Here is a 15461-nt window from a genome sequence, read left to right as displayed (position 1 = left end):
AAACAGAATCGCGCTGGGGGACCCCTCTCCTGGAGCACGAGCCTCTGCACTCACCAGACCCCATCTCGTCGCTGCCCAGGTAGGAGCTGTTACTTCTCACGCTGGTGTAAGACAGGACGGAGTCCCGATTACTGTTACACTCACTGCAAAGCAGCACAGACGAAGGCATGAGTCACCCTCCCACTCACAGCCTCTGGTCCCAGCACCCGGAACCCACTTTCTGGAGTGTAGACAAAACCCTTGGGTGGACGACTGGCCCAGAGGAGGCACCATGGGCCAACCGCCAGAGCCATAGACGGGCAGGGTTGTCCTGGTGCGTTTTCTGGGTCTGATGCTGGGGAAACATTTCCAGGCCTCAGTACAGAAGTGGTAGGTGGATAATGAATCATTTTCGTTTGGGTGTAACTCCTGTCACTGTCTTCGGGGGACAGCCTTGTCCCTGGACACACCTGCATTCGCCACACTTGGCCACATGGTTCCATATTTTGTCTCCCCAGCCTGGCTAGAAACCTCCTAAGAACAAAGACTGTGTTTGCTTGGCTTGTATCCCAGGAACTCAGAAGGCATGGGGAATTAAAAACCACAACCCTGAAATTCTTTCCTTCACCTTTCTGACAATTAAAGGAAAAATCGGAGGACCCAAAAATGTCAGAATGGAAACCCAGAGAGATGGAGAGATCTTGGTCTGTGGACAAGAGGCTCCAAGAACACACGGTACCCAGTCAGCCAGACCATTTCGTAATACAGACACCAAGAAACACCGACCAATCTGGTCCCTTGAAGACTGAAAGGATATAAAAGCCGGAAGGATGGGGACCAAAGCCTTTCTTGCCAAATTCTATCAGTTCTGTATTTTGCCCACGAACGACTGAAGTGCCCCTCCGAGATTCTACTTTAACCACAATGGTCAGATGTTATGTAACCTTTCACTGGAGGCTAAGGTGCTTGTTTATTTGTGGTAAGGGATTCCATTCACTCACTCTACGGTTTATTACAGGAAAGTGGGGTTTCAGTCTATTTAACCCCTAATTCAAACTTCACTGATCTTGTTAATAATTAACTTAACCAGGAGAAAACAATTCAGATCCTCTGAGTCAGCAGGGGAAAAAATGGTCTTACTCCCTGGATCAAGTAAAAATAGTGTTTGTTGCAGAAACCAGAGAGGTCTTAACGTTGATTTTAAAACACACTGCAGATCTTGACTTTTCCTTGGACCACATTCCATCAACGTGCGCAGAGTGTAACCAAGGCAGAAAGGATGGGTGGTGTCCACCAGGGGCAGGGGAGCCGAAGGGGGCATCTGGGGCGTGCTGTGGGGCTCAGCCTAACCCCCCAGGACCACATAGCTAGGCGACAGTGCCCCATCCCACTGCTTCCTGGGAAATGTCCTCTGATTCTGACTTTCCCACGGCGGGGGCCTCAACTGTGCCACTGGCCGTTCACAGCAAACCCCACGAGAGCACCGCTTGCCCTCACCTGTAGGAGTCCCGGTAGCTCATGGTGTCATGACCCGAGTCCTCCTGATCGTCCTCTGACACCTTGAAGCACACTTTCTTGCTGCCCCCGTGATCGGTCCTGTCCATCTCGCTCTCTTCGTTGACCAGTTGGGGGGATGAGGTCTCCTCGGCCGAGGGTGGATCGCAGGACCCACCCGAGGTGGGCTCCGTGATGGTGGACAGCAGCCTGCAGGAGCAAAGACTTTGAACTTAAAGGCAGAGGCCCGTGGCTCCACTTGCCTCCATGGAGGCCCCAGGCAAGGCTCTGACCTCAGGCCTCACTTTTTTTTTTTTTTTTTTTTTTTGGTACGCGGGCCTCTCACTGTCGTGGCCTCTCCCATGGCGGAGCACAGGCTCCTGACGTGCAGACTCAGTGGCCATGGTTCACGGGCCGCTCCGTGGCATGTGGTATCTTCCCGGACCGGGGCATGAACCCGTGTCCCCTGCATCAGCAGGCGGACTCTCAACCACTGCGCCACCAGGGAAGCTCAGGCCTCACCTTTGATCCTAAGTAGAGGGAACCATCAAATGCTCTGTGTCCCTTCCCTGAAAAATCCCACCAGCAGGACTTCCCTGGTGGTGCAGTGGTTAAGAATCCGCCTGCCAATGCAGGGGACATGGGTTCGATCCCTGGTCCGGGAAAATCCCACATGCCGTGGAGCAACTAAGCCCGTGCGCCACAACTACGGAGCCTGCGCTCTAGAGCCTGCGAGCCACAACCACTGAGCCCTTATGACACGACTACTGAAGCCCGCGCGCCTAGAGCCCGTGCTCTGTAACAAGAGAAGCCACCGCAATGAGAAGCCTGCACATTGCAACGAAGAGTAGCCCCCGCTGCCCACAACTAGAGAAAGCCCGCGCAGCAACGAAGACCCAACGCAGCCATAAATAAATAAATAAATAAATAAAAAGAAAATCCCACCAGCAACTCTGCAGATGTGAATACGTTGTCCCTCCTGTAGGGGGCGTGACATATGGATACTCCTTATTTCACAGCCAAGCTACACACAGGCTCCAGAGAAAAGAAGGCAACTGGGAAACGTGGTCTATAAGGGCCATATGGTCTCAGTTACAGCCATACACTCATCTCTGCTGCTGTACTGTGACAGCACCATAGACAACATGCAAAGGAATGGGCACGGCTGTGCTCCAGTAAGCCTTTATTTTTTAAAAAAAGCAGTGGGCTGGATTTGGCCCACAGGCCGTAGTGTGTCAATCCCTGGCATAGAGTATAATTGTTAAGACTATAGGTTTTTAAGACAGACAGACCCCAGGTTCAAATCCCAGTGCTATCATTTCCTAGTTCAGAGGCCTAAAGCTAATTATTAAACCTCTCTGAGACTCAGCTTCCTCATCTGGGGTAATATCACTATCTATGCCCTCATCTGCTGTAAAGATTAAGGGGGTTAAAATAGGTAAGGTGCTCAGAAGAGTGTCTGGTGCCTTGTAAGTGAGCAGTAAACCCTGGCTGATATAATCCTACTACACCTCAATGAGGTCAGTATTATGATTAGCCCCATTTTAACAGGTGAGACCATCGAGGCTCAGAGAGGTTAAGTGACTTGCCTAAGGTCACACAGCTAATAAGTGGCAGGGCCAGGATCAAACCCAGGCCTCCTGCCTCCAGACCCTACATTATTTTTCCTATTCTGATTGACAATTTCTATCATACACAAAAGGAGAGGGACCAGTATGATGGACCCCAGGTAACCAGCTGCCAGCTTCAACGGTGGCAACTCAGGATCCACTTTTCTTTCCTCCATCTTTCCTGTTGCTTTTTCTTTTTCTGGAGTGGTTAAAACAAACCTAAGATATCATATAATTTCCCCTATAAACACTTCCATATGTGTCTCTAGCACATAAGGATTTATTTTTAAAGCAACGGTTCTCAACTGAGGGTGCTTTCTGTCCCCCACTCCCCCACTCCAGGAAACGGTTAGCAATTTAGCAAGTTCCCTCAGGCGCAAACATTTAGCAACGTCCAGAGACATTTTTAGTTGTCACAACTGAAGCAGGGCAGGGAGGGGTGGGCTAGCTACTGGCATCCAAGGAGTAGAGGCCAGGAATGCCACTAAGTATCCCACAACAAAGAATTATCGGGCCCAAAATGTCAACCGTACTGAGGCTGAGAAACACTGCTGTAAAGATAACCAGTCACTATTACCACACCTAACAAAATCAGTCATTCCATAATACCATCTAGTTCCCAGACCACGGGATCCCTGATGCTCCCCAAAGTGTCTTCTCACAGATGGTATGTTAGAAACAGAACCCGAACCAGGTCCAGACACTGTATTCGGTTGATGTGTCTCTCAAGTCTCTTCCCTAACAGTTCCTCCTCCCCCGCCTCCCTGTACCTGCTTCCCCTCCAATCATTTACTTGTTAAAGAAACTGGGTCATTTGTCATCTAGAATCACCCACCCTCTGAATTTAGCCAACTGCGTCCCTGAGGTGGCATTTCATCCTCCCTTAAAACCCAGTCCTGTAGCTGAGTAGTGAGACCTAGAACTTTGATCAGAGAACGGTGCGACTTGTGCTGGCAAGAACGCTTTGCAGGTGATGCGGTGCATGTGTCCTGCTGCTTCGCACCAAAAGGGACATCACGTCTAGCCGTCTCTCTTTCTGCAACATTAAAATGATAAAGTTCCCCCCAAACCTCTCAACAAATAGTTTTAGCCTCTAATGATGATGCTGCCTACATCCATCCTTTCATTGGATCAGTGGTTCTCAATCAGGGGTGACCCTGCCCCCCAGAGGGCATTTGACAATGTCTGAAGACATTTGTGATTGTCACAACTGGGGAAGGGGGTGCTACTGGTATCTAGTGGGTAGAAGGCAGGGATACCACTAATAGCCTATAATGTACAGGACAGCTCCCAACTCCGAAGAATGATCCTACCCGAAATGTTGATGCCGCTGATGTTGAGAAATCCTGACCCTGACACTCGGGCCATTCTCTCCTGGGCCCAGGGCTCACCTGTTGATCTGGGTAACATATTGCTTCATCTCCTTCAGGGCCACATCCAGTCTGGTAAAGAGCTGCAGGTAGGCATCCTGGATCTCACGGTCCTCCTGCTTGAGTAGGAAGCTCAAACCCCGGTGCTCCTGGCCAAGGGTTCCACTGGCTGACCCAAAGCTGCTGTCATTGGGACCCTGGCTTTGGGGGTCCCCATCCGCAGCAGGTAGGCACTTCCAGGATGGGGCAGCCATGGTGGTGATGCAGTGTTGGGTGTAGGACATGGGGTTCAGGTGACCTACAGTGGAGGGAGGGAGAGTTCACTTGGAAACAGCCCCCAGACACCCACAAGCCCCTTAGACAGAGGTATACAAATTCATTTTAAGGATCCCAATGAATGAGAAATATTTCTCTTTTAAATATTCTTTTAATACATTGAATTACTTCAATAAGCAAGTTTCGGTTTGGTGCTAATATACTTTTAACTACTGTGATCTTTTTCCTGCCTGGAATGTAGACATGATGGCTGGTCCTCCAGCAGCCATTCTATATACCATGAGGCATCCTTCAGGATAAAAGCAACATCTAGAGATGGTGGCACAGAAAGATAGAAGGAGCCTGGATCCCTGATGACCGTGGAGCTATCAATCCAGCTCTGGACTGCTGGCCTTCAGACATGCTTCTGTTTAAGTATCTGTAGTGTGAGATCTGGACACAGTTTTTGACAGACACACACAGTTACCTTGCTCTGGGTCAAGGCCGATGAGGGAGGGTTTGCGACCAAAGCGGATGCTGAAGGACCTGCCAACCGAGGGAGTAGTCTTGGGGTAGGACACTTCCATGAGGTTGACGTGGCAATTGGTGGGGCAAAAGTCCAGGCCACACAGCGGATGGGGTTCCAGGGGTGCTTGTTTGAAGGGCGGGCTGACCCTGCTCTTTAGCTGAGCTGCAAACTGAGAAAGGTGGGGGACGTGGAGTCGTGATACAGGGGTCTGGAAATTCTGACCCACCACCAGTACCCACTTTATCCTGGCCTAGGTCAGACAATCCAAAATTGGACAATATGTCAATAGTTCCAAATGGCAAAGTAAATTCCCCTGCAGTGCCTTTTACTGGACCCAGATTTCAGGGAAGGCCTGGAGAAACGTGAGGCCTCCAAGTACCTACCCACGTTCATTTCTCCATTTTAGCTGCACCTGAGCTGTCCTTGAGGAACATCTCTCCCTGACCCACAGTCCGTGAGGTTCAGGTAAGGCTACCTCTCCATCCTTGCAGAGACTGGTACAGGCCTAGGCAAGGGACCCAAGCGAGGTCAACAAAAGCTCTCTTCGAGTTCCTTTTCTACTGGGGTTGCTAAGGCTAGAGCCATTGGGGGCCATGTTGTCACCACATGAAAAGGAACTGCCTGAGAGCAAAGCCAAGACAGAAAAATAAAGTCAAGAGAAAGAGAGAGGTCCTGTTCTTGTCACAGTGTGATGTTTGAGTGCCTGGATACAACCATGCCTGAAGCTCACCTCTGGATGCTTCAGTAATATAAACCAATAAATTCTCCTGTTTGTTTAAGCTAAATTGGGTTGGGTTTTGACTTTTACAACCAAAATACCCCAAGTTGAGACCCTGTAGGGTGCAGGCACCTCCTGGTACAAGGCGATCCTCTGGCCGATGCTCTCCAGCTTGGTGTCACAGATGTTGCGGAACTCATAGTGGGACATGGTCCTTATGTTGTTGCTCAGGGCCATAAGCCGCCCACAGTTCTGCACAAAGACACTGTCATCGGTGGCAAAGGCCTCAAGGATCTGCAGAAATATTAACAGCTACTGAGCACTCGCTGTGCACCTGGGAGGGTCTTAATGGGTTTATCTGGGGTGACTACTATATGCCTCATAATACGTGTGTGAGGTCAGCTCTATTACTGGCCCATTTAGCAGATGAGTAAACTGAGGCTAAGAGATAACAAGTCAGTCTCCTAAGCCCCACAGCTACCGAGTGGAGGGGGAGGAACTAGGATGCAGATCTCCAGGCTAACTCTGAGGACATGGGAATCAGGCTGCCCCACCTCCCAGGGCAGGGCAGCACCCAGCAAGACCTTGGCAGTGAGGCCGAAGCAGCCACGGGGCTCCACGATCTTCTCCAGCACGTGACACTTGATGCCCGCTGTGCTCACGTACTCGTACACCACGCCATGCTCCAGGTGCACGTTGTCCACAGTCAGGCTGACCACGGGGCTGTCCTCGTGCAGGCTCAGCTGGGGACCCAGGGACAGCAGGGGGAAGGCTGGAAGCCAGAGGGACAGGCAACCCTGAGGAGGGGGCACCACGCCACACCAAGCCAGCCTCCTGACCCAGCACCGCAGATAGCTTGTGTTGGACGGATGGGGGGACTAAAGTGCTGCAGCTCTGTTCATTTTTGCCAGCCCGCTATCGTTCACCTCTTGTCCTAGAAGATTGTCCTTCTAGGAATCTACCCTTGAGCCCCTTTCTCAGTCTATGTGGCTCAGAAAAGGGCTCCCCCCAACCACACCCTCCCCCAGAGGCAAAGGCCTGGCCAATCAGCATGTTTGATTTCCTCTATTCATAGTGATTGGTTCAGGAGTGAGCACGTGACCCAAGCTGAGTCAATGAGAGTAAAGTCTGGCACTTCTGTTGGATCTGCAAAGAGAAGGAGACATTCTCTTTTTCAACTGGATCCCAAGTTACTAGAGCCACCAGGTGGGAAAAACAGCATGTAAGAGGGAAACCAACACAGAGGGAGCAGAGCTGAGAACTGGAGAAAAAGCAAGAGCCTCCTCACTATATAAAGTGCTGGATTGAGCCAGACCTGAAGCTTGCTGACCCTACTCAGACATTTTAGTTTGCTGAGCCAATGTTTTTATGTAGCTCAGTTTCAGTCCTGATTAATATGGGCCCAGAGAGGCTGTGACTCCTCAGAGCCACACAGCTAGGCAGTGATGTATCTAAGGAGAAAGTAGACACTTTATTGGCGTGAACTGCTTTCCTCCCCACCTGCTCCAAAGAGGACCTCTCAACACACAGCCCATCACTCTTTCTCCCCTCACCCTCATACTGTGTCACCACTTGTCAGGTTTTTTGTTCTTTTGTTCACTGTCTGGCTCCCCTCACATCTGTGTCCTGAGGGCAGGGACCCTGTCTGCCTTGCTCACTCGTGTCTCCCAGCTCCTAGAACAGAACCTGGCACATAGTAGGTGCTTCTACTTGTTGAACAGAAGAGTAGAAACCACCAACTCCTCTCAGCGTGGTTTACGGTCATCATCAGGGGTCGCCCACATGTTGGGGAAGGAGGCCCACAGCCCATTCCTCTCAGAGGGGCACAAACTGAGCTCACACCTGCCAGCTGGCCTCTCCCCCCTCCCCATCAGCCTGTCCCCTTTAGGACCCCTCTGCCAGGCTGTGGGTGTTTCAGCAGTGCGGGACAGCTCCCCAGCCAACCCCATAAACCCTGGTTCTTTTCTGACCCCAAAGTCCCCAGCCAGGAGCCCAGAGCTGTTGGACACAGAGGCACCCAAGCCCCTGGTCTACCCATGGCATCTGCCCCCACCCCCAGCCCAGCAGAAGTACGGGGCAGAGTCCAGAGAAGCAACCGGAGAGGAGGGGCTATTATTCAAACTACAAGTATTCACTCAGCGCCTACTATGCGCCAGGCACAGTTCAAGGCTCGGCGCATACAGCAAGGAATAAAACAAACAAAATCCCTGCCCTCGGGGAGCTTACGCTAGTGGGGAAAACAGAGAAAAGCAATAAATAATTGTATGATATATGTCAACTAATACACATGGTGAAGAAAAATAAAACAGGATAAGGAGACACTGAGGGACAGAAAGGGCTTATTTAATTACAGCACTCAAGGTGGCCTCTCTGAGGAGGTGACATTTGAGCAGAGAGTTGAGTGAGGCGAGGAGCATGGGTAAGAAGTACTCAGAGGGAGAGCATTCCAGGCGGAGGGAACTGCAAGTGCAAAGGCCCTGGGGCAGGAGTCCATTTGGTATTTAAGAACAAGAGGCTGGAGTGGATGGAGCAGCGAGGGCAAGTGGGAAAGTGATGAGAGGTGAGGCTGGGAAGCAAGGCTGGGCCTGGAAGACCATGACAAGGACTTGGTCTTTGCCCTGCATAGGGTGGAAGCCACTGGAAGGTTCTGTTCTATTTTTTGAGACTAGCCTACAGGAGGAGAGGTAAGGCAGGGCAGGGAGGAGAGTGAGCAGGCCATTACAATAGTCCTGGTGAGAAATGATGGTGGCTCGGACCAGGCAGCGATGGAGGTGGTGATTCTGGTTGCAAGGGGAAGGTACAGGCAATGAGCCTGGATGCTGGAAGCAAGGTGGCAGGATACAGGAGAAAGAACAGTCAGGGAGAACTCTGAGTTTGGGGCCTGAGAATCTGGAAGGATGGAGAGGGGACCCTGAGGGGAGGAACAAGCTTCAGAGGAAGGTCAGGAGTTCAATTTTGGCCATGATGCCTGTTAGACATCCGGGGATGTCAGGTAGAATGACAGGTGTGGGGGTCCAGGGCTGAGGCTGGGCAGAGAGAAAAACATGGGAGCCCGTGGTGGACAGAATAACAGCCCCTGGGGCTTCCCTGGTGGCGCAGTGGTTAAGAATCTGCCTGCCAATGCAGGGGACATGGGTTCGAGCCCTGGCCCAGGAAGATCCCACATGCTGTGGAGCAACTAAGTCCGTGTACCACAACTACTGAGCCTGCACTCTAGAGTCCACGAGCCACAACTACTGAAGCCCGCGTGCCTAGAGCCCACGCTCCGCAACAAGAGAAGCCACCGCAATGAGAAGCCCGCTCACTGCGACAAAGAGTAGCCCCCACTCGCCGCAACTAGAGAAAGCCCGCGCGCAGCAATGAAGACCCAACGCAGCCAAAAATAAAATAAATAAATTTATAAAACAAAACAAAACACTGCAACAAAATACTAGAAGAAAAAGAATAACAACCCCTAAAAAAATACCCACATCCCATCCCTGGGCCCTGTGCGTACGCTACGTTACCCGGCGAGGAGGAATTGGGGCTGCAGCTGGAAGTAGGGCTGCTAGTCAGCTGACTTTACAGTAAGATTATTCCAGATGATCCAGGTGAAGCCAGTGTGATCACAGGGTTCTTAAATGGGGAAGATGGAGCCAGGAGAGTTAGAATTAGGGAGATGGCAGTGTGAGAAGGACGCAGGCCAACACTGCTGGCTCCGAAGATGAAGGAAGGGGGCCACGAGCCAAGCTTCTAGAACCTGAAACAGGCAAGTGAATGGATTCTCCCATAGAGCCACAGAAAGGAAGCAGCCCTGCTGACACCCTGATTATAGCCTGGTGAGTCTCACTTCGGACTCCTGACCTCCAGAACTGTAACATAATAAATGTGTGCTGTTTGGTTTTTTTTTTTTTTTGCGGTACGGGGGCCTCTCACTGTTGTGGCCTCTCCCGCTGCGGAGCACAGGCTCCGGACGCGCCGGCTCCGCGGCATGTGGGATCTTCCCGGACCGGGGCACGAACCCGTGTCCCCTGCATCGGCAGGCGGACTCGCAACCACTGCACCACCAGGGAAGCCCCCAGTGTGTGTTGTTTTATACCACCAGGTTTGCGGTACTTTGTTACAGTAGCAGTCAGAGACTAACACAGAACCCATGGCGTCGAGATGGACTGGATGGGATCGGGAAGACTCTGCACACAGAGGAGGACCCAGTCCCTGCTGGCACCTCCGTCACACGGCCCACCTGTCCTGTTACCTGAGTTGGACTGGTCTTCCTCTCTGGCCCCCTCGCCACTAGGGTCCTCGCTGGGGGCCTCCCGGGCCTCCTGGGCATCCTCGTGGGTGTGGTAGACCCACTGGTACAGGCCCTGTGCAGGGAGCAGAGTAAGAGGGGCGGCCACGACGCCAGGAGCCCAGGGAGGAAGGGAAGGGGCCAAGGTGCACACTGTTCCCTAATTCCAAAGCTCAGGCTTTTAGCCTGTCGGCAACACCACCTTTCAGAGAGCCCTCCCAGACTTCACTCTGGAACCTTCCTGAGGGACCTGCAGTCACACTCAGCCGTCACTGTCTATAGTCCGTGCTCCACACAGAAGCCAGCGAAGGAGGAGCCTTAGGAAATGTAAGTCAGCTCCACGGGAGCAGGAACCTTGTCTCTCCCGTGGCCCCAGGGCCTCGAAACATGCCAGGCACACAGCAGGTGCTCAATAAACACTTATTAAATGAACCAATGAATTAGGATCACCCTCCACGGAACTCTGGTCCCCAACCCAAGTAGAACATCAATTTTTTACCACTAACGTGATTATTTGCCCAACGTGCCCACGTGGTAAGAAAAGAGGGTCTTATCACACCCGTTTCACAGCTGTGAAAACCAAGGCCATGAGGTTTAGGAAGCAGAGAGGTCCTAGAGCCCAAGCCCAGCTCAGCCCTGCCAGGTAGGCAGCCCCACCCCACCTCACCCCACCCAAAACGCTGTGGTGCCTTCAGGCTTTTCCCCAGAGAAGGGAACGTGGTCCTCACCCCCACGCCAATGAGCAGGGCTTCCCCGATCCCCTTAGCTGCCGGGTGGCTCACCAGGGCCTCTTCTCGGTGGCTCCGGAAAGCCTGAAAGTGCTCCAGGACCTCTGGGGCTCCATCGTTCATCACGTTGTTGCCATTAACCTTCAGGATGCACTGGCCGGCACAGAGGCCTGCGGCCACGGCCTCAGAGCCTAAGGGGGACAAGAGTGCTCGAGGCTGGATGCCAGGCGAAGAGAGCCCGGGGCAGTGCCAGGCAAGGACAAGTAGCCAGATGAACCTGTCCCCCGCCCCACCCACCACCCCAACTCCCCCAAACACCATCTCCATCCCCCGCACCCTGCAGCCACTCTCCACCCCATGCCAGTGGGCAGGACAGGGACTGGCATTCCCATTTTGCAGAAGAAGAGACTGAGGTTCAGAGAAGTAGCAGCTAGCCCAAGGTCACGCAGCAAGGGAGGATGGACTTGAATCCAGAAACGTTTCACTCTAGAGCTTCATCTCCTTTAAAGTCCCACTACAACCCATGATACTGGGGCCGGGATCAGCCCCGTTTTGCAGACAGGGAGACAGAGCCTCGGAGAGGCAAAGTGACTCTCTCAAGGTCACGTGCCTAGGATAAGGCAGGTTTCGAACCCAGGTCTACCAGACTCTAAGGGCATGTTTTCTCAGCTACACCACAATTCCCAAATGGCAGGGCTTGGACCCCAGGGTTTTGTGTGGTTAATATGAAGGGTCTAGAAATGCAAGTGAATGTCAAGCTTTGTACACGGGAAAAAATCAGGCCCGCGTGGTGTGATGGGGACAAGTACAGGCCTGGACCCCAGGAGCCCAGGTTCGAATTCTGGCTCTGTCATTGACCAACTGTGGGACCTCAGGCAAGTTCCATAACCTCTCTGTGCCTTGGCTGCCTCATCTGTAAAATGAAGACACTAATAATATCTACTCATAGGGTTCTTGAGAGATTCGGTGAGTTGAAACATGTTAAACATTTAGCCCCGTACCTGGCTCTTAGTAAGGACTCAAGAAATGTCAGCTGTCTTACTATTTTTGCCTAGTTTGCCTATAAACACCTATTCTGCTCTAAGGCAGGGTTTCTCACCTCAACACTGCTGACATTCTGGGCTGCATACTTCTCTGCTGTGGGGAGCTGTCCTGGGCACTGTAGGATGTTCGGCACCATCCCTGGTCTCTACCCATGAGATGCCAGTAGCACCCACACCCCAAGGTATAACAACCAAAGATGTCTCCAGACATTGTCAGATGCCTCTGGAGAGTGAAACTGCCCCCAGGTGAGAACCACTGCTTTAGGGATAAATAAAATTAAAACCTACTTGAAGATATTAACAAATTCTCTGTAGCTTTCTATCGTGACATGCATTTTCGATCAATACATATTAAAAGTAGAACTATGACCACAAGAGTGGGCAATGAATGTTTAAACTTTAAAAACGGGGCCCTCAGATGCAAAGAGGGCTGGGAATCCCGTATCTCAGGTCAATCTGGTTTCATCTCCTGGACAGAGTAACCTCTTAAACAGCACACAAGGAGAAGGCAATAAGAAATCAGAGGTCTCAAACTGCTGGCCTATGGCCTGGATCTATCTGGCCACAGAAGTGTGGCCAAATTCCTATTTCTGGTTTCTTTAAAAAAAACCAAATATGGCAGGAGGAGGTCCACATTCCTGCCTGGCAATAATGAGCTTCAGCTGAAGAAAAACTGCCCCTTTTCGAGTGAACATGTATTTTTCTCACTTTGCCATAGTCCTCGCCACTCCCTAGTGCCTTCATTTTAGTTGCCCATTTGTAACTGCCTGACCCCCCTCCACAAGCGTTTGCAAGCCTTGGCTTCAGGCAAAGAAGGTAAGTGCTAATGGTACACTAAGAAGCACAGGCCTGGAGGTAACGGTTTGGGGGCTTCTGAACTCCTTCCACACACACACGAACCCATCTCCCAAAGCTCCCCTCTCCACCTCTTAGGCTCCCGCTCACCTCTCCCCACAGCATAGACGTACGGTGGGGCAGCTCCACGGATCTGGAAGCACAGAACCTCTGGACGATCGGGGACTTTGATGATCCTGCACCAAGCAAAAGCAGCCATAAGGTAAAGCAGTACCGCTCCCGACAGCCCAGGGGGTCACCCCGGGAGCCCCTGCCCCCCAGGCTTTTGGGAAATCAAACCCCAAATAGCAGTAGCACCACGCTGTCCAAATGTATAGAGAAACCTCGTCTACCAAAGCCCACGGCAGCAGGATCTTTGATTGATTAGAACCAGCTGGCCCATCCTTGGAGACTCAGTCCATGCACAGAAATTCCCACTCACCCTCCTACCCCTTCTCCACCATTCTCTTGGTGAGAGGAGGCCTCGTGGCAGCCAGACCAGCACCTTGGCCAGTGAACATTTTATTCGATAATCACAGATTTGGGAGAGTGACAAGTGACCCAGCACATCTTGGCGCTGACTCTAGAAAAATGCCCACGTGTCCCCCAGAGAGCATGATTTGAAAGCCCAGGTGTTGGCCATTCTGCGGTGGGTCACCAGGGCAGAGTGGGCAACACCTTCCCGGGGTCATACAGCAGGTGTCATTAATCCAGGGGCTCCCCTGCCAAGGGCGTGCCCCCTACATTGGGCCTTGGATCGTCCCCACCTGCCAGATAAGGCCGTCTTGAGAGCCTGTTCTCAAACACCAGGTATTTCTGGAACTTGCACCAGGAACGTTCCACCTTGGTGATTTCTGCCACTTCTACATACCAACCAAACTATCAATCATTTTCCCTAAACTGACAGGTCTTTTTACTGAAATAATCCTATTTAAAACTTTCCATCACTCTCATCAATAGAAAACCGGGAGCATCTGCCTTAAATAGAAGGGAGAAGTGAAAACCAAATCCACAGGTTATAAAACAGAAAATGCTTGTCCCCGTACCTATATCTGGTACCCGACCACTTCTCTCCACCCCACCATCGCCACGCGGGGCTGGGCCACCAGCCTCCTCACCACTCCCCCTGCTTCTACCCCTGCCCCTGACAATCTCTTCTCCACCTGCAGCCAGAGAGATTCGGCCAGAACCTACATCAGATCATGCCGCCCCTCTGCTCAGAACCTTCCAGTAGCTCCATGGTCCTTACCGTGGGCACAGGCCCTATAGGGCCTGGCTGACCTCATTATCCACCCCTCTTTCTCATTCAGTCTCTTCCAGCCCCATCAGCTTCCTCATTGTTCTTCAAACACACCAGCCACAGTTCCACCCCAGGGCCTTTGCACTCGCTGTTTCCTCTGCCTGGAACCCTCCTCCTCCAGAAGTCCCCTTGACTCGCTCCCTTACCTCCTTCAGGTCTTCACCTCAGTTCTCAGGGGCATCTCCCTGACCACCACCCCTCCACACAGCCCATCTCCTGTCTCAGTAGTGAGTCCACACTCACTACTACCTGAACTACCTGGCTCAGTATGTCTCTTACTTTTCTGCTTTGTTTTTTGTCTGTCTCCTGCTCTACCCTCCAAACAGACTGAGATCTACGAGGGTAGAAATGAATCCATCCAGACGGGGCTGCATCCTCAGAGCCTGACACACCAGTGGGCACACAGCAGGCACTCAAACATCTGTCGACTGAACAAAGGCAGCAGCACTGTGTCACGTGCCCGCAGAAGGAGCCCGAAGCACGGGGAATCGGGACGGCTCGGGCCCCCAGCAACACCTCTAGGACTCGGGCAACTCCTCAACCTGAGAGGAAGGTCACCAGACACCCCACCCGGGGGGGACACTCACTCTTTGGCCTTGGTGGCTACCAGGAGACGCAGCGGGCGGCGGGAACAGAAGGACTGGCTGAGGATGGACTCCACCTCTGCGAAGGGCCGCAGGAACACCAGGTCCTCGTTGACGGAGAAGATCTTCCTCCCCACCTGCAGGCCAGCCATCTGGGCGGGGGTGGGGCGGGAGACAAGCACACCAGGTAACTGGTCCCTCCCCTCCCTTCTCCTCCTCACTAAGGAGCCTTGAATGCATTCAGGCGGCACAGAGCCGGCACCAGGCACCAAGCACAACCAGCGGGAGCCCCCCCAGGGCAGCCCCGCTCCCCTCTGTGGTAAGCAGTTAGGGCGCTGGGGAGACCCGTTCTGGCCAACGAGCTATGGAGGGAGGCCTACAGGGGACGCTAACGGGAAAGACGCTTTTCCCCTGAGGAGGAGCTGTCAGTGCTTCCCGCCCAGCCGTGTGAGGACACAAGGCATGGACCTGGGGCAGCCACCTTGTGACCACGAGGGCTTGGCCAGGAAAGTCAAAGAGACATCGACCCCGAACCAAGACACAACCACCTCCTTCTCACTGCTTATGTTATTAGAAAAATGAAGCCCCGCGGTTCCTGCCACTGAGGCCAGCATGTGGCTACTTGCAGCCGTACACATTGCTAATCGCTACGAGGAAGCAACCAGAGCACCTGGACAAAGCGGCAGGTGCCTCTCTCCCACCCACCTGCACACCCCCTGGGAACAGCTGAGAGGACCCGGGGCTGAA

General features: G+C 52.6%; 1 protein-coding gene across 5 annotated transcripts in view; it reads right to left on the bottom strand.

The window, feature by feature from the left end:
* The window catches only part of PREX1 (phosphatidylinositol-3,4,5-trisphosphate dependent Rac exchange factor 1), a 217770-nt gene that overhangs the window by 18487 nt on the left and 183822 nt on the right, over positions 1-15461 (bottom strand). For 2 of the 5 annotated variants that reach the window (XM_029219974.1, XM_029219972.1), the window contains exons 18-27: positions 14718-14866; positions 12942-13027; positions 11008-11144; positions 10190-10301; positions 6540-6727; positions 6088-6249; positions 5196-5406; positions 4475-4751; positions 1477-1683; positions 55-143 (exon numbers count right to left, since the gene is read on the bottom strand). In XM_029219974.1, coding sequence (XP_029075807.1) covers positions 55-143; positions 1477-1683; positions 4475-4751; positions 5196-5406; positions 6088-6249; positions 6540-6727; positions 10190-10301; positions 11008-11144; positions 12942-13027; positions 14718-14866 — 1618 coding nt within the window. Of the gene's footprint in view, positions 1-54; positions 144-1476; positions 1684-4474; positions 4752-5195; positions 5407-5620; positions 5743-6087; positions 6250-6539; positions 6728-10189; positions 10302-11007; positions 11145-12941; positions 13028-14717; positions 14867-15461 lie in introns of those variants that run through there. The other 3 variants (XM_029219975.1, XM_029219973.1, XR_003793079.1) reach the window with 3 other exon arrangements.

Source organism: Monodon monoceros, unplaced genomic scaffold, assembly GCF_005190385.1.
Source record: "Monodon monoceros isolate NGI ecotype Baffin Bay Population unplaced genomic scaffold, NGI_Narwhal_1 Super_Scaffold_13, whole genome shotgun sequence".
In the NCBI taxonomy this organism is placed as follows: Eukaryota; Metazoa; Chordata; class Mammalia; order Artiodactyla; family Monodontidae; genus Monodon; species Monodon monoceros.
The sequence above is the reverse complement of the archived record's forward strand: the minus strand, read 5'-3'. Positions and strand labels throughout refer to the sequence as shown.